The sequence below is a fragment of the Camelina sativa genome, chromosome 9 (assembly GCF_000633955.1).
Source record: "Camelina sativa cultivar DH55 chromosome 9, Cs, whole genome shotgun sequence".
In the NCBI taxonomy this organism is placed as follows: Eukaryota; Viridiplantae; Streptophyta; class Magnoliopsida; order Brassicales; family Brassicaceae; genus Camelina; species Camelina sativa.
The window spans coordinates 22,009,452-22,026,565 of record NC_025693.1 but is presented as its reverse complement, the minus strand read 5'-3'; the positions used below and the strand labels follow the sequence as shown (position 1 = coordinate 22,026,565).

Here is a 17,114-nt window from a genome sequence, read left to right as displayed (position 1 = left end):
CCTTACGCACCTTCATTCCCAAAACCAAACCCACAAAATAAAAATAAAAAGGGCCACACCACACCCAGAGAGAACAAAAAAAGTTTGGTGGGAAAGTAAAAGAGAGAGAGACGAATATGTGGCTGCTGCCGATCAAAGTGGGGCAAAAGTTAGGAAAAAAATGACTCTTTTTTCCTCGGGAAAAGGAAGAGAATTTGTAAGAGAAGAGAAGACAAGAGAGGGAGCCAAACTAGACAATTCTGAATTTGAAACACCCTATGATTCACCATCGATGATGATTCTGATTCCCTTCAGCTCAAGCTCTTCCTTTTGACCCTTTATTGATTGTTTTGTGTGTGTGTTTGGAGAAGTCAAACCGAGATCCTTTGATTAACGTTAAGTATGTTTTTGCAGAGACGAGTGGTTTGAGAGTAATGTTTGAAACCGATGATTGCGTTACTTTGACACGGACAGACCCCCTTTTTCTTATTTTTCTCTTCATTTGACTATTTCCACTATATATACAATATTCAACTTCAAAGTTTTTGGAAAGTGATTTGCAAAATCCAGCACTACTGATTGAGAGAGAGAGAGAGAGAGAGAATATAAAAAAACTGGTCAGATTTGGGGGATCTAACTAAATCTATACACACAGAAGAAAACACATTCACTACTGATGATTTTGACCATGGATTCGATTGAAAGCACTAATTCGATCACTAAGTTCTTTTTAACGGTTATATTTTCCCTGCGAAAAAATTCTTTCCTATATTCAAGGATTCATCTAAGGTTAACTTTCAGGGAATGGGTTTTATACTAGAAGAAGACAAACAAACCTATAATGACCAAAATCTTGTTACTTTTTATCATCCAACAGGAAACAAGAAGAAAAATCATGAAGATAGAGCAGAGCGACTTTGGAATGAAAAACATCCTATAAATACACTCAGCAAACCTGTCTAAGTTGAAAATACAAAAGCTCTGCAAAGGTTTTGTCCACAGCGAGTTTGAGATTTTGATAAAGATACATATAAATCATTCTATAGCACCAGAGATAACATACAAGAAAAAGAAAAAGAAAAAAAAAAAACACCACAGCTCCATTCTTCTTTTCTTTCTTGCGGGAGGAGGACAAAACAAATACTTAGGACACAAACCAAGTTAGAAAACTATACCTGTTCCTATAACGGTCTAGAGAGAGAGAGCATGTGTCTGTAAATCAGACACCAGAGCTACAAAGGAGGGAACTCATGATCATCCGTCAAATGGTATGACTGTGTAGGCGTTACCCTACATGTACATTACTACACTGAATCAGATAGTGGCTTTGACGATCAATGGTAATAGTTCAGTGAAGACAATATGTTTTCAAGGGTAAGAGATATATACTGTACCGATCTTCCTGTGGAGGCGAGGGTATAGATTTGGGACGCCGATTCTGATGACCTCCAACGCCATCTCTTTGCTTGCTGCCCTCAGGAGGGCAGACTACTTCCACTGGTGGAGGCTCCGTAGGCCTAAAATCCGGAGCCTTTTCATATGGATGATTTGCAGAACCATTGGTATCAGGAATGCTTTCAAGTGAATCAGGTTGACTCATATCACATGAACCATTTGTTTGGTTGGGATAATGAAGCTGTCTCTCACGGGTGTTTCTGTCAGGAAAATTCATTTCTGAGTGCGCATGTAGCATGCCTCGGCCATTGTTACGAGGCGACCTAACTTGATGTGACATTCTTGCTCTTGGTGAGAACGGTCTATCCCTGTAATGGTGCTGCATAAAAGAGACGTTAGAAGCTTGGCCATTTGTCTGCAAGTGATGTGAGAGAGGCGGATAAGTAAGTACCGCATTGGGGAAGTATGTTCCAGTTCCTCTTGGCTTAGGTAATTCCTCCATACCAAAACCAGTACCTGGAATCATCTGAGGGTTCACATGAAAGAAAACCTGTCTCGGAGAAACTCCATTGGTGTTTACTGAAGGAGGCCCATTCTGCCTGAATGGCAGAGCATGGCGAATTACATCCCATGAATTGTTGTTTGGCGCCTGAGACAGCCCAGGAGGTGATATCGGAAAGAAAAGACCATTTTGGACACACTCAAACCAAAAACGCCCAAATCGCAAACTGGTAAGCTGACTTTCGTAATCGCCTGAGAGGTCAGACAGCCTATTCCGAGTGCCAGAAACACAATGACCCGAGTTATGGAGATGCATGTCCTCCTGTGGCGAAGGTACTGAACCTATAAACGGCAGGTCTTCATGAACAACATGCTGTTTACCCACCCCGTTACCATTTAAAACTTCTCCATTTCTCATCTGATGAAGAGAATGGTGCTTACCATTTAAAGGAGAGACACCTTTCTTATCACTAAGGCACGGAGGTTTCACTGTTTCATCAGAAATCTCAAGCTTTTGAGTCCTCAAAGTAGCCAAGTCTTTTGCGTCTCCTGCAAATCGTTCCTCTGAAACTAATGGGGGTGTTTCATTAGGTGATCTGCTTAAATCATGCCCAGTTGTACTCGTTGTACTTACTCCTGCATACAACGAGTTTTCTTGGTCATGTCTACCATTTCCAGCAGCAACAGATGAACTGGAGGACTCTGATTCATAAACCACTTGGCCTTCTTGGAAATGGTTGACAGTTGAAGCTGGCGATATAGCACTGTACCTGTTGTACCTTACCAATGGAACAGCATCAAGGACATCGGGCCTCCGGCCACTCCCATGCCTATGTAGCATGTTAGAGAAGAACTTACGAAGCTCAGAGCTTATGTTTTCGTCTGACTGCAAAAAGATTTGCCCAAGCTTCCGAGCACCATATGTGAATGCACTTCGTATACGATAAAAGTTACCTGTGTAAGAGAAAGTAGAATTGCTTTAAAATTTTACCACAAAGAGAGTCAAAGCATAAAACCAACGGATTACCATAGCAAACAAAGTTTAGAGTTTATCTCATTTTTATACATTCCTTCATATCTTAATTTTAGCCTCCACTTAAAAGCTACATACCCTAGTCCAAGAATTTCAGGAAAACCCACCATAAATATTCTATAATGCTAAAACTCTGGACAATGACATGTCAGAAGCTACTGTCCTAATCCTGCTTAAACATCTAAATTCATAAAGAGAGAGATAGCAAAACAAAACTGTGGTGGTTGGAGAAAAGAAAGCAGTCAACCTTTGCTTACGCTGCGTCCAAGATTGTTATTTTCTTTAAGCGGATCGACTATATTAAGATACTTTGATGGAAACACACGAGGGTTTGTCTCAAATCCTCGTGAAGGTACAGAGAACATCTCCATACATTCCATAAGGAACTCACTGGTCAGCAGAAGTTCTTCCCCCCCATTTTCCGGAGTCTCAACTACAGAAATTAGAGAAAGAAATTGCAGATACTGAAATCGCAAAAAGAACTCAATTTTCCACAGACTAGAGGAAATGATTACCAACAATTTCTGGTAAAGAGGAAAGGCAGACGGGACCATTCAGGCTAATGCAATAGTTATCCCAGTCGAACTTGCTGAAGTAGTCCAAAAATTTGTATAGAACCTATGGGGAAAAAGGTTAAGAAAATCAAGATGAGACTAAACAATAAAGCATCCCTCAGAAATTGCTGAAGACTCTTACTGCTAGTGGACCATTCAACGATGAATGGAAGAGATGGAAGATATATAAGACCAACGTCTCCAAAGCATATGTGGATATCAATCCATGGAAAGCCCCGAGAATACGGCTCTCATAGTAGCACCAAGCTTTGATGAGTATGATACTTCGCTTGAAAAGATGGTCCTTTGCAATGAGGTGATCGATCTGCGTAATCAAGTTGTCAACATCAATTTGTTAGAAGCAAATCTTTGTACATCCTTCGAAAATCGCTGATATGAATATTGTTCTAGATAAATAAGCCTCAAACATATTATTGCATGCATGTAATATATAGCAAACAATTTGCAATATCCAAGAAAGCTACCAGTAAACTCATAATGCAGTTGGGTAAAAACAATCTCATTATGACAGATTAGCAACATTCAATCTCTGCTGTACATATATGTATCAAGCTGATAAAATTAACCTAAACTGTATTTACCTTTAAAAAGTTAAGTTAAATTTGTTTGACACAGCAAGGTCATGCTTAAGAGAAGAGATTACCTTCTCGAGAAAGCACAGCGTACATATCCCACCAATCTGATTGAAAGAGATATCAACCACAATGTTTTGCACCAAACATTTAACAAGCTTAACCTGCAAATAAAAAAGTTTGGTACTTGAGGAGATAACAAACAAACACCATATACATACTTGGAATACTCATAGTAGACACTAGTTTGTGGAATTGAATAACACAGAGATTAGGTAAAACAAACCTCAGCCCGAATTAACTGCACATCCTTAACCACAAACTCGGTAGTTCCAGTACGTTCTTCCCTCTCAAGTACAGAGAAAACTTTAGCCGCCAGGTCTTCCTCGAGTAAATGTCCACCAAAAGCTGTGAGATCAATGTCTCCATCAGGAAGATACGTTTTCAATGGGACTGATCCAAAAGAATGCACCTGAAAAGACACATACCAGCATAAGAAAAAGAAAAAATCACAACTTTGCAAAACACATCCATAGTCAATTAAAGTTATAAGCCACAAACATCACAGAATCTCTGGTTAAGTAACACAGAAAGGTGTGCGAGAAAGCACACCACTTAAACCAACAAACAAACAAAAAGTAGATGACTTTAGAACATCATAAAAGAAAAGCTATCAACTTTGATTAAATGTTTAAAGCCCAAGCAAGCATCAAGAGAAGTCAATAAAATGCAGAACAACATCGCCGATACAACCAAGTTCCAACATTTAAAGCTTGATACAACAGCGAGAAAACACAAAACGTTTAAAAACAATTTATTTTTACCTCGCAGCCAAGTTTGATGCCGAGTAGATGTTGAACAAACATAATGACATTTTTTCTTCGATCCTCGGCGACATGTGTAGGATGAACCTGCTCTATGATTTCACGGGTGGCTTCCTCGACTCTCATCCAAAACTCGGGCTGATTCGAGGGAGACCGAGGCGGCGGAAGCGGTGGTGACAATGAGGACGAACTCTCTTGTTCCGATACAGAACAATCATCGAGATCCGCAGCCATGGAAACACAAACAAAAACCTAAAAAAAAAAAAATTGATACAAGAAAGAAAGAACCGGATTGATCAAAACAAGGGAATCACTTTGGTTGTAAACTACGCCCCTCCCCACCAAGAAATTGAAAAATCAGATTGAAGTTCTTGAGAACGAACAAGGGCGAGTACAACAAAGAAGCAGATGAAAGAATCGAGAGAGGAAGAAGAAGAAGAAGAAGATGAAGAAAGAGATGAGATTTTTATTTAATTTTTTTTTCTCTTCGTCTAGGTTTTGAAAGATCTCTCTCTCCCCAAGTGATTACTGTTGAGGACCGNTTTTTTTTTTTTTTTTTTTTTTTTTTTTTTTTTTTTTTTTTTTTTTTTTTTTCTTCTGGTCACTCCAATCACCCCCCAAAAAAAAATAAAAACCCCCAAATTTTGTCTTACTATTGTGTAGGTAGGTATCTTCAAACCCTTTGTGTGCCTTTTTATTTTACCTTAACGATGCAGTATTTAGAAACAACGACCAGCATTAAATTCCTTAAGACATCATTTGAACTTTGATTAGAGATTGATTCTGGTTCTGCAGAGAGTTATTGTTGTCAAATTTAATTGTAAAGTTCAGATATTCTTCCATTGAGTTTTTAAAAGAGATGTGATTCTTATCAAATGTCTCTAGAGAAATGTCAAAGATTTTCTGAATGTTTTTTATGGATTAGCTTAAGCTTTTTTTACTATGCAAATAGTTCTTACCTTTAAGTTTTCTTTATCTTTTTCTCTTTTTTTTTTTGGTATCGAACATATTTTCTTTGTTGAATTTCGTAAGTTCGTTTATAAAATTTTAAAATATAAATTTCTATTTATAAAGATTTAACGAACACATTCGCGCGTTTTTCTTTTAATATTTTTTTTTCTTAATTTGTTTGTGTCTTGTTTTAAAAAATCAAAATCTTTAGTTTTCCTCCGTCCTAGAAACAAAATTCAAACTTTCTTAAGATACAAAAATGTTTATTTTCTTATAAAACAAGAATTTGAAAACATAAGACAAGTTGTGATATAAATATATCAAAGTTTACTGCCTCCACCAAATTGAAAAATTGCCAAAAAAAAAAAAAAAAACTAAAGTTATAAGAATTTTTCACCTTGATGAATGTAATGTGTTTTTTTTTTGTCAAACCAATAAATTTAAATTCATTAGCTTACATAGTTCTATAGTTTTGTTTGGTATGTTCCATAGTTACATAGTTCCATAGTTTTGTTTGATCATCTATCAGCCTCTCTGAATATAATTTTGTTTGGCGTGTTGCCCACGTATCAAGATATAATTGGCAAAAATCAAAAAACTCACCTACAATAATTATGGTATTTTAATTAATATAAGATTTTGAAAACACTAGTTAACATCCTCTCTTGGAAAAAAAAAATCAAAATCTTTAGTTTTCCTCAGTCCTAGAAACAAAATTCAAATTTTCTTAAGATACAAAATGTTGATTTTCTTATAAAACAAGAAATTTGAAAACATAAGACGAGTTGGGATATAACTATATCAAATTTTACTGTCTCTATAAAATTGAAAAAATGCCAAAAAAAAACTAAAGTAATAAAAACTTTTCACTTTGATGAATGTAATGTATTTTTTTTTTTTGGTTAAACCAATAAATTTAAATTCATTAGCTTACATAGTTCCATAGTTTTGTTTGGCATGTTCCATAGTTACATATAGTTCCATAGTTTTGTTTGATCATCTGTCAGCCTCTCTGAATATAATTTTGGTTGGCGTGTTGCCCGTGTATCACGATATAATTGGCAAATTTTGAAAAACTCACCTACAATAAATATGGTATTTAATTAATATAAGATTTTGAAAACACTAATTAACATCCTCTCTTGGAAAAAAAAATCAAAATCTTTAGTTTTTCTCAGTCCTAGAAACAAAATTCAAAATTTCGTAAGATACAAAAATGTTTATTTTCTTATAAAACAAGACTTAGAAAACATAAGACAAGTTGGGATATAAATATATCAAATTTTACTGTCTCTATAAATTTAAAAATTGCCAAAAAAAAAAGAAAAGTTATAAGATTTTTTCACCCTGATGAATATAATGTGTTTTTTTTTTGATTAAACCAACAAATTTAAATTCATTAGCCTACATAGTTCGAAAGTTTTGTCTAGCGTGTTCCATAGTTACATAATCTCATAGTTCCATAGTCTTGTTTGATCATCTGTCAGCCTTTCCGAATATAATTTTGTTTGGCGTGTTGCCCACACGTATCACGGTATAATTGGCAAAAATAAAAAAAACTCATTTACAATAATTATGGTATTTTAATTAATATAAGTTTTTGAAAACTCTAATTAGCATCCTCTCTTGAAAAAAAAAAATCAAAATCTTTAGTTTTCCTCCGTCCTAGAAACAAAATTCAAAATTTCGTAAGATACAAAAATGTTTATTTTCTTATAAAACAAGAATTTGAAAGCATAAGACAAGTTAAGATATAAATATATCAAAGTTCACTGCCTCTAAAAAATTGAAAAATTGCCAAAATAAAAAAAAACTAAGTTATAAAATTTTTTCACCTTGATGAATGTAATAAATTTAAATTCATTAGCTTACATAGTTCCATCCTAATACTAATGGAAATCACCATAGAATTGACTGACTACATGAAAATACATAAACTAAATATATTTTTTCTAAAAAAAAGACAAAAATCAAACCTAAGCCGTCCGATAACATCGAGAACGCATATACTCATTGAAGCTCTTCAAAATGCTGAAGTTGTGTGTGGCTGCCGTTACACAACTTTATTTGTTTGTCTGTTACACTTTTTTTTTTGTTTGGGTGCAACTTTTGATGTGTTAATAAATAATCTTTTAGCTGAGTTCGTATTGTATCGATGGATCCAAACTATAGGTCAAGGTTCCAATCACATGTTTTTTGCTAAATTGTAAACTTTCAAAAGCTTATAGCAGTCAGAAAACAAAAAGAGAAAAAGAAAAAAAACTATTATAGTTTTAGTACAGTGCTGGTTAAAACTGAGCCAACAAATTAAGTTGGGCCTGATGTTTGTGGCCCAATAGTACCGCGGAGGGAGAGGGTTCTTCTTTTACGCAGTCGTTTTATCATCTCTCTACCTCCTCCGCTTCCAATTCTAAATCTCCCGGCGAAGACAATTTACCGGCAACAAAGCCTCGCCGAAGAAGCCAAGTTATGGCGGGCATGGCTGCGGTGTTAGGATCGCGACATTGGAACGCTTTTATTCAAGCTCTATTTCTGATATCTCTATCGTTTCCGACTCTCTCCAGCGCGTACCGACCTGGAGATATCGTCCGGATGAGCAAGATGGGGCAGTATCACTCTGTTCGTTACTCTTCTTTTAAACTTATTTAGCTGAGATTGATTACTTATCTAATTTGATGTGATACTAAAGGATCTGTTTGATTCTGTTGGCAGTCGAGAACGACTTGGCATGATGTGATCGGAAAACATTGCCCGATCTTCGCCGTTAATCGCGAGGTACTCTGTGTGAATAGGTTTAGTTTAAGACATTTAATGGCATAGTTCTGGAATTGAGATTGAAACTTTGTCTCTATTTGCCAAATTTTTGTAGGTGTTGATCCCCATATCCAAACCAATTGGCTATACAGGAACTGATCCTTATAAGATGTGAGTGTTCAGTGGTTTTCATATTGATTACAGTTCTATTGAAGGTTTTTTATAGCTGAATTTGGTGCTCTTGAGTTGAGATTGATTTGCCTTTAGTTTAATTTGACAAGTTCATCACTGGTTTCTAGCAATTTCTATTATTGCTGGTCAATAGGGAAATGATGACTTTTACATTGATGTTTCACCATTTCTCATATGTTTTGATTAGAGTAAGCTAAAGTTTTATGGTGTTTTTAGTTCTATCTTGCTGCAGATTGTGTTCTTCCGATGTTATATGGAGACTTTGTTTTCTTATTTGTACATTAGTCATATGCGAGTTAAAGAGTTATTAGGTACGTGATGTGTGATTACGGATTTTAACTTGCAGAAAATTCCAAGTTGGAAGTGAGAAATTTCTGATTCACTGGCTTTTGGTGATTAACCGTAAGAGCACAGAAGTTCCGATGATAGATGTAAATTTGGTATGTTTTGACATTGGTTTTCAGTCATTTTATATGCTTTTGACTCGCTAGATAAGCATGCTACCCAGCAAAACTGCCAGTTTTTGGATATTTAGGTGCGGCTTGTTTTTTATTTTTCGTTTGCACAGAGATATTCTGGAGGTGATCTGCTTGGAGTCACAGCTGAAGTTATCGATATGCCCCACAGCTGTAAGTCATACTCCTTATCAAGCTATATCGTGTCCTGACTTAGGTGTCTCTGCTATAATACTGTCTGTCTTCTGAGAGAATAAGCAAATTTTGTCTGTACTACTAATCTGTCCTAACCAGAGATGCTACGTATTACGTTTTTATCTCAAACCCTTCAAGAATATATGACACAGTAGGTGGTAACTTCTCAAGGTTGTGATGCTTGATTGCTTTTCGCCCATGTCTTTGGCCGTAGATAACTTGGCTTCAGTTTTATGCTGCTTTTAATTTCCATAGTCTTACATTGTTTGGTGAAAGTTAAAACATGTTCATCTTCTTGGAGACACTGGGTGCTAATATATAGGCAGTTTGCTATATAATCCTCCTTACTCCATGTCTGGTGGCATTACTAAATTAATTTACATTTTTATGGTCATCTATGCTTCATGATTTCTTTATTTTGTACAAGTTGCCTGAACCATGATTGTGTTAATAATGGCTTTGAAAATTTATTATAATGAATAAAATTTCACACTCTCTATGCTCTGTTGTTTCAAGTTGCAATTCTGCTTCCATGTCATAGAGTAGCATTCAGTTACTTCAAATTTTTATAAGACAACATCAGAATTTACCTGAGTTGGAGATTTTACCCATGAACAGATTTGAATACACACCCGGAGGTCCGCACACTGTTCTGGGATCCTCAACACTGGCCAAAACATGTTCTTGTTAGATATACATGGTACACTAATTTTTTGCTTACCCCTTTCCAGTTTTTCTTCTCTCTCCGTGCTAATAAGTTTGTGTGTACGGTCGGGTCGAGTCACAAAGCTTAAGGAACATAATGTTACTGAGACGTGGCTGAGACACTTTTATTGTGATGCAGGAAAGAGCAGTCAGAGATTGATGTATCCTCAGGATTTTATGTCCTCTTTGGCTCAGGTAAATCCTTTTTCTTGCTGCTAAATTAATTAAGTAGTGAAAGGATAATAAGTTGATACACTTGTGTATTCTTATTTTTTGTCTACTTGTGATCAGCTCTCACGTTCTCTTTCGTACTCTCCATTTACGTTTTACAATCTTCAAAAGAAAAGCTTGCGAGGTAATTGGTGTTCCTGTCCTCTCCAGTTCACATGTATATCTCTCTTTCTTGAACCTAATTTCTGAAAATGTTGTTGTAGGTTTGTAAGAGAGACGGTGGTGGAGAGCAGCAGCACAAATGTTGGAGAATTTGGCAAGGTGGAGTGAGTCATAATCAAAGTATATGTATGTTTCTGCAGTTTTAGATACTGGGAATTGGTCTTTCAACTCTCTCTCTGTCTAGGATTAACCTGTTTTACTTAAAACAGAACCAGAGAAAAGAAGAGATTTTTATCAAACATGAATAGTCGAAAGAAAAACTTTGTCCTTGTAAGTTGTAACCTTTTTGGTTAAATAGATTTACGTTTCTGTGATTTAGATTACAAAATCAATTGCATCAACTTATATTCTTAAAATCTAATTTCTAAACGTTCAACGACATGTTCTATATGATTTATATACGTCGAAACTTTGACAAATTTATATTAGGTTCAATCTTCAATTTCGCAGTTAGATTTATGTGGAATTGTTAAAAAGACATAATTTGGAATTTTATGGGTTTAAAAGGAAATAACTGGTTTACACTACAGTATAGCTCTGCTCGGGTCAAACTAGACCTTCAAAAAGCTCGGACTAAATTCGAAACGGACCAGACTGGACTAGGCTGACTAGCTGACTGATATTGCCTATCTATCTTAAATTTTCTATAGGCTGAGGGATCCAAGACAAAAGTTTATTATCTGCACAAGAGAATCGCGACTCTGTTTCAGTGCCCTGAATCTAACACTACCACCAACGTTGACGCGTTGTTAAGTTGGACATATGTAGAACAACGATTGGTCATCAGGAAAAAAATTATGTGCATACAAGAATGAACTACATTTTTATATAGTAATGTAGATAGATCTGACAAAACGGTGAGTACGTAGTAATTGGCTTAGATTAATTTAATTACAAATGCCACTGATGAACATAAATAAGAAGCAATGCAATAAATGAAACCAACAACCAACCAACCTCACCTCTTCTTCTTTCATGCATTTGCGCTCGTAGCTCTCTCTATATAAACTAAACCTTCATTAGCATTATTCATCATCCAATTCATTACTTAAGTAGAAAAAAAGAAAGAGAAATCAAAAGTTTTAAGATATGGAGGGACTTATGAAGTTGTCAACGCTGGTGATCGTGTGCATGTTAGTGGCCGCTCCAATGGCGTCTGACGCAGCCATCTCATGCGGCGCAGTCACTGGCAATTTGGGTCAATGCTATAACTACTTGACCCGAGGCGGTTTCATTCCTCGAGGGTGTTGCTCTGGTGTTCAGAGGCTCAACAGCATGGCTCGTACCACCCGTGACCGCCAACAAGCTTGTCGTTGTATCCAGGGAGCAGCTAGAGCCTTGGGTTCCCGACTTAACGCAGGCCGTGCTGCTCGTCTTCCTGGTGCTTGCCGTGTTAGGATCTCTTACCCCATCAGCGCTAGAATCAACTGTAACACGTAATCTTCTCTCACTCTATTTATTACATTTTTTTTGTTACTTGAGATTGTAATACTTTTCTTAGCATTTTAATGGATTGATATTAAATTATTAACCACATAATATTACATTTGGTGTTGTTGCAGCGTCAGGTGATCAACAAGGCATAGACGTTGAAGGTTTTAAATATAATCTATGAGAAAGTATTAAAAATAATAATTAAGATGTCACTATACGAGACGAGTGTATCATTTTACTGTTATTGTTGCTGTGTTTTAGCATTTGTGTTTTCATGTCTTTCTTTATATACGAGTGAGACGGTCCATTTAATTGGTCGTCTGTGTTATGTACTCCTCAGGCTCTAATGATATAATGGAATTTACGATATGTATTGTTTTCAAACTCTTGCCATTCACTTGGTCACGTTCTGCTTTGAAATTTTGAATGCATCCGATTCCTTCTCCGCAGCAATAGTTCCGTACACTAGGTTCTTTTAATACGATTATTTATCAGTTGACTTAATTATAGATAAAAATAATACTTTATGATCAATAATATTGTAAGATAGTCCAATATAGACTGTAATTCGTATGTTTTAAAAGCATATACTTAGATACCCTGAAATAAGGTTTGGTTACATTAGTTTCACTCTAGAATATCCTCAAAATTTTGTGTTTGCCAAAAAAAATCATCGTATATGAGGAAAAACGTCATGACTCACTTTTCTCTAATCAATCTTTATCTACTTCTTCACACTCTCACAACTTGCTCATTTACAATTCTCACTCTTTAGTTTCCTTTGTAATCTTTTCGTCGGTGATGAGTGACTGAGTGTTTCATGTATATGTGATAAGTCGATCGACCCTACATGGGCTACATGCAGTGTAAATGAGCACGTTATTTTTATTCTATTTTTAATGAACAACTAGAAAACTTACCCCAAANAAAAAAAAAAAAAAAAAAAAAAAAAAAATCGATCTTTCGTAGAGCCTTTGTTCCAAGCATGAAAAAGGTTTTATAATGGAAAGAAATTGATTCTCAATATAATGCGGATAGTATCCTACGAGTCTACGTATGACTTGTAGATTTTTCCAAGTACCTGTAACCGTATAGCCTCCAAGAGTCCTTGTTCAATAATAAACATTACAAATCTCTTTGGCCGTGTATTTGTTTTCCTCTTGTCATTTTCCTTTGATATCTCCAACTCTTTACCATTTGATGTTTTTGGTCCATAAAAATATCTCTACTTGGACCATTTCCATGCATTTTTTTTCTCTTTCTCTTTTATTTTCTTGAACTGCCCCTTGCTCATCAATTTCGATCCATATATGTCATAAGAGTTTTCTTACTCTCTTGAATCCTGTCACGTGTGGCTTCATAAATAGTATGTGCTTAGCCTTACGACCTTTTTTAGCCACGTCCAAGTGGTACATAGAAGATTAAACCCCAAATTAACACACACATATCTTGTATATTCAAAATCACCGTATTCCGCTTGATGTAAACAGAAGCAAATGTTTCCACTTTCTTCTCAGCTGATCATAAATAATTTTCAATTACATGAATTTGTTTTCTAATTATTTCAGAAACAAAAATATTCATCTAGGAGATTTTGATCATATATGATATACGATTTCAAAGTAACAAGACGGTTCATTTCAATATTCATCTAGAAGAAAATTATTTTTAACACAAAACTATAAGTTAATTAGTCTCTTTAGGTATTGTGCCATTGTTCGAAATTTGTGATTTCCAATTTGCCTAGATAACTATTTATTACGTCCCGGGTTGAATCAAGTTTTCTGACGTTACATCTTCTTGAAACTCAACTAAAGCAACGTATAGTACTGTATATATTAACATTGGAATATGTGTATTTTCCAGTCTTAACAAAAAAAGAGATAATTTTCATTAAATTGACATGCATATGGAACTAAGCATAATTAACGGGTACGCATGACCTTCATGAGTTTATTCCAATTATAAAAACCCTACCGACGTCAACAAAGTAAAAGCAATAAAAACAAAAATGGCGTTTGCTCCAAAGATCATCACATGCCTCATTGTCCTTACTGTCTACATGATACCCCCAACGGAGTCAACCATCCAGTGTGGGACAGTGACGAGCACACTTGCACAGTGCGTGAACTATTTGGTCAACAGTGGTCCGTTGCCATCCGCATGCTGCGTGGGAGTCAAGACATTGTATCAAATGGCGCAGACCACACCAGATCGCAAACAAGTTTGTGAGTGCCTTAAAGTAGCGGGTAAGGAAATCAAAGGCCTCAATACCGACCTTGTGGCCTCACTTCCTACCACTTGTGGTGTTTCAGTTCCCTACCCCATCAGTTTCAGCACCAATTGTGACAAGTACGTCTCCATAACTTCTTTTTTGTTTTATGTTACGATTGTTTTGTTTGGCATGTAAATACTTTTAGAAACTTTATTCAAAGAAATTTCCGTAAAATTTTACTGTACACTTGACTCCAAATATTATCTAGGAGTTAATATGAATTTAACTAATTGTTTAATCATTATAATGTATCATTTTTATTTTCTTTTAAAGTTATTGGTCAATCTTTTTTTTTTTCTTTTTTCTATTTAAAAAAAATAAACAAACACATTTAGAAGTTATTAAATAAAAAATTCCGACACTAATACAACACCTTGTTTTTACATTAAAAATACTATTTAAGTATAATTTGACATAATCAAATACTCCCTCCGTTTCAAAATATAGGATGTTTTAAGTAAAGCACGCAGATTAAGAAGACTTTACTTTTAATAAGTTCAACCAATCAGAAACAATACTGCATAATATAAACTACTAAACTAATCTAAAAGTTGCATTAAAATTTGAAAACATCCTATATTATGAAACAACAAACTTTTCTAAAACATCCTATATTTTGAAACGGAGGGAGTATATAACAATATTTTTGTCACTAAGTCAAATGTTGTGGATAATGAGAAGAATGAATTATGACGAATCAATGAATTTGGAGTTTAGTGTATCCAAAGTGATGCTAGATTTGTTTTGGTTTGCAGTATATCGACTGCCGTGTAAAAGAGGCTAGCATTCAGATGTACGAGTACGACTAATCAAAGTTGCCAGCTTTTTTACCTAAATAATAATGTATTAATATGCTGTTATCTCCCATTTTAGAACTTTGTTTATTTATCTAATATCTATAATCTATGATCTATATGTAATGTAACCATTTCTTATATTAATAACGACAACGGCGCTCTCTCTCTCGAAAATAGTCTGCCTACTCGAACATAATTACTGCTAGCTGGTTAATGATACCTCAATAGCTTTGTTAGTGATGGAAATCACAGTGTAGAAGATCTAAACAAGATGTGGAAGTTTTAAGACCAAAAGCATGTTTGAAACTGAAATGCTTAATTAAGGTTATCAATGTAGCTACTAGCTAGGCTATCTATATTCTTGCTTACCGACAGCGAGGATCTTTACGTATGAAAGTTAAGGATGTATTGCGTATATGTACCAGAATAAGATTACTGTTCAAGACTCAAGAGGTTGCATGAAGATGAAGTTCCAAAATTTACACAACCAAATAAAAGAATTTATTTTAACTTACAAATTAAAGACATTTGAGTTGACAAAAAAGAAAAAAAATTAAAGACATGTAATGGACAAACAAAGAATTAACCTCACGTGTCCCCAATGTTTTGTTGTGCGCTGTCGGAGAACCTAGAGAAGAATTCCCTTAACGTCTGGCCATTTAGAGGCTGATCCACCAATGGAGATCATTTAGGCAAGGCGACCAGACGTTGGATGTCGATAAAATTGAAGTTCCGAAAAAGACATGTATGGCAAACAAAGAGTTGAATTTAGAGACATATGATTAGATAAATAAATAAATATTGAGGATTTAAGAATTAAATTATATAATTGTAAATAAGATAATAAATAATTATACTTTAATAGTATCATTTGTTTCTTTCCAAATAAATATCTTTGGAAGTTTTGCTTCATACTTTAATATAATTTGTAGTTTAGTTTTATTTGGTTAATCGTTTTAAAATTTTCATATCTCTTCTTTTGCTCTCTCTCTCCACTCTCGCGTTTCTCCCCCACACGTACTCACGCCTCCCTGATTGTGACAGAAACGCATGAAAGGCATATGGACTTCATATCCCACCTTATTTGCTTGTCCAAGCCAATCTAAAATCAATCTAAAAACGCATCAATCGATATTTGTTCTAATTAATAATCTTTCTAGATTTAGATTATTTTGAATTTTTTCATCCTAATTCCTGTTGATCACTTTTATATACATAATGCACATAGCATGTACATAAACATTGTTAATTTTGGTAATCTTCATGTAGTATATATCATAAAGTTTAGAGAGAAAAAAAAACATGATTGTGTGTGTTTTTAACATGGAGTTTTCTCTTTTATTTGAGCATAAATTTTTATTCCAATATGTTGATTGAATATACCCACTTATATATATTATTTGCAACTGTTTGACATATAACTAAATCCTCATTCTTGGATTGTGAACAATTTGTATGATACATTTTTCAAATTAATAAAAGTTATTTTAACGGAAAAAACTATGTATTTGGTTATTAGATTCTCAAGTTTCTACAAGAATTTTAGCAAACTTATCATCTCTTTATGTAATGTAATCATTTCATATAATTACATGTAATTAGAGACATATAATTAGATAAATAAACAAAGAGTTTGTAACTAAAATTGCCACTCTTATTTGTTAATCTAACGACTCAAACAAATATGATCACTCAGTCACTCTCCAACAAAAATAGCAAGTAAGTTTTGTTCGGTAACAGGTTCGGTTAGCTAAGATTGATGAAATAAATTAGTTAACGGGCCTCATACACTCATGTTACACAGATAATGGGCTTAAAAAATTACGGCCCAAAGATGATTTGTTCCGACGGCTCCGTGGAGTGGAGGGATCGTGAAACTGAAACAATCTCCGATTTCGATCCAAATTTTAATTTCAGACACACGCACACGACCAACACGACACGAGACAAGAGCAAACTCTTCGTGTCCTCATCGATCTTGAACAACCAACAAATCTGATTACACGATTCATCCATCTGTCTCACTGTTTTGTTCTCCAATCGTGAAATTGAAGCTCGGTGATTTTGCAATCGCCCCCCCCCCC

General features: G+C 35.0%; 5 protein-coding genes across 10 annotated transcripts in view; 3 read left to right on the top strand and 2 right to left on the bottom strand.

Annotated features, from left to right (window-relative positions):
- LOC104711709 (probable serine/threonine-protein kinase WNK5) overlaps positions 1 to 433 on the bottom strand; it is a 5,707-nt gene extending 5,274 nt beyond the window's left edge. The window contains exon 1 of the mRNA XM_010428433.2: positions 11 to 433. The gene's annotated coding sequence lies outside the window, so the exon portion shown is untranslated. The remainder of the gene's footprint in view (positions 1 to 10) is intronic.
- Positions 1 to 5,369, bottom strand: part of LOC104711710 — a 6,836-nt gene extending 1,467 nt beyond the window's left edge. Inside the window, exons 1-9 of one of the 6 annotated variants that reach the window (XM_019229292.1) lie at positions 4,880 to 5,368; positions 4,342 to 4,527; positions 4,127 to 4,219; positions 3,605 to 3,766; positions 3,424 to 3,526; positions 3,156 to 3,341; positions 1,826 to 2,829; positions 1,374 to 1,753; positions 893 to 1,269 (exon numbers count right to left, since the gene is read on the bottom strand). In XM_019229292.1, coding sequence (XP_019084837.1) covers positions 1,212 to 1,269; positions 1,374 to 1,753; positions 1,826 to 2,829; positions 3,156 to 3,341; positions 3,424 to 3,526; positions 3,605 to 3,766; positions 4,127 to 4,219; positions 4,342 to 4,527; positions 4,880 to 5,113 — 2,406 coding nt within the window. In that variant the 5' untranslated portion in view covers positions 5,114 to 5,368 and the 3' untranslated portion in view covers positions 893 to 1,211. Of the gene's footprint in view, positions 1 to 892; positions 1,284 to 1,373; positions 1,754 to 1,825; positions 2,830 to 3,155; positions 3,342 to 3,423; positions 3,527 to 3,604; positions 3,788 to 4,126; positions 4,220 to 4,341; positions 4,528 to 4,879 lie in introns of those variants that run through there. The other 5 variants (XM_010428437.2, XM_010428434.2, XM_010428438.2 and 2 more) reach the window with 5 other exon arrangements.
- On the top strand, positions 8,185 to 10,840 carry LOC104711708. Its single transcript, XM_010428432.2, has 9 exons — positions 8,185 to 8,449; positions 8,543 to 8,605; positions 8,700 to 8,755; positions 9,123 to 9,216; positions 9,345 to 9,405; positions 10,045 to 10,126; positions 10,271 to 10,326; positions 10,423 to 10,486; positions 10,566 to 10,840. The coding sequence occupies exons 1-9, from the start codon at positions 8,300 to 8,302 to the stop codon at positions 10,630 to 10,632; spliced, it is 693 nt and encodes a 230-aa protein (XP_010426734.1). The 5' UTR covers positions 8,185 to 8,299; the 3' UTR covers positions 10,633 to 10,840.
- LOC104711706 (non-specific lipid-transfer protein 5) lies at positions 11,537 to 12,344 on the top strand. Its single transcript, XM_010428431.1, has 2 exons — positions 11,537 to 11,960; positions 12,087 to 12,344. The coding sequence occupies exons 1-2, from the start codon at positions 11,614 to 11,616 to the stop codon at positions 12,094 to 12,096; spliced, it is 357 nt and encodes a 118-aa protein (XP_010426733.1). The 5' UTR covers positions 11,537 to 11,613; the 3' UTR covers positions 12,097 to 12,344.
- Positions 13,959 to 15,426, top strand: LOC104711705 (non-specific lipid-transfer protein 12). The gene is made up of 2 exons (XM_010428430.2): positions 13,959 to 14,310; positions 14,989 to 15,426. Exons 1-2 carry the CDS (start codon positions 13,970 to 13,972, stop codon positions 15,005 to 15,007), a joined length of 360 nt encoding a protein of 119 aa, XP_010426732.1. The 5' UTR covers positions 13,959 to 13,969; the 3' UTR covers positions 15,008 to 15,426.

Bases quoted from the DNA above. Each gene is read 5' to 3' on its own strand.
- LOC104711708 (XM_010428432.2), top strand. From the start codon at position 8,300: ATGGCGGGCATGGCTGCGGTGTTAGGATCGCGACATTGGAACGCTTTT. The intron at 8,450-8,542 runs GTTCGTTACTCT...TTCTGTTGGCAG, and splicing joins AGATGGGGCAGTATCACTCT to TCGAGAACGACTTGGCATGA. The intron at 10,487-10,565 runs GTAATTGGTGTT...ATGTTGTTGTAG, and splicing joins TCAAAAGAAAAGCTTGCGAG to GTTTGTAAGAGAGACGGTGG.
- LOC104711706 (XM_010428431.1), top strand. From the start codon at position 11,614: ATGGAGGGACTTATGAAGTTGTCAACGCTGGTGATCGTGTGCATGTTA.
- LOC104711705 (XM_010428430.2), top strand. From the start codon at position 13,970: ATGGCGTTTGCTCCAAAGATCATCACATGCCTCATTGTCCTTACTGTC.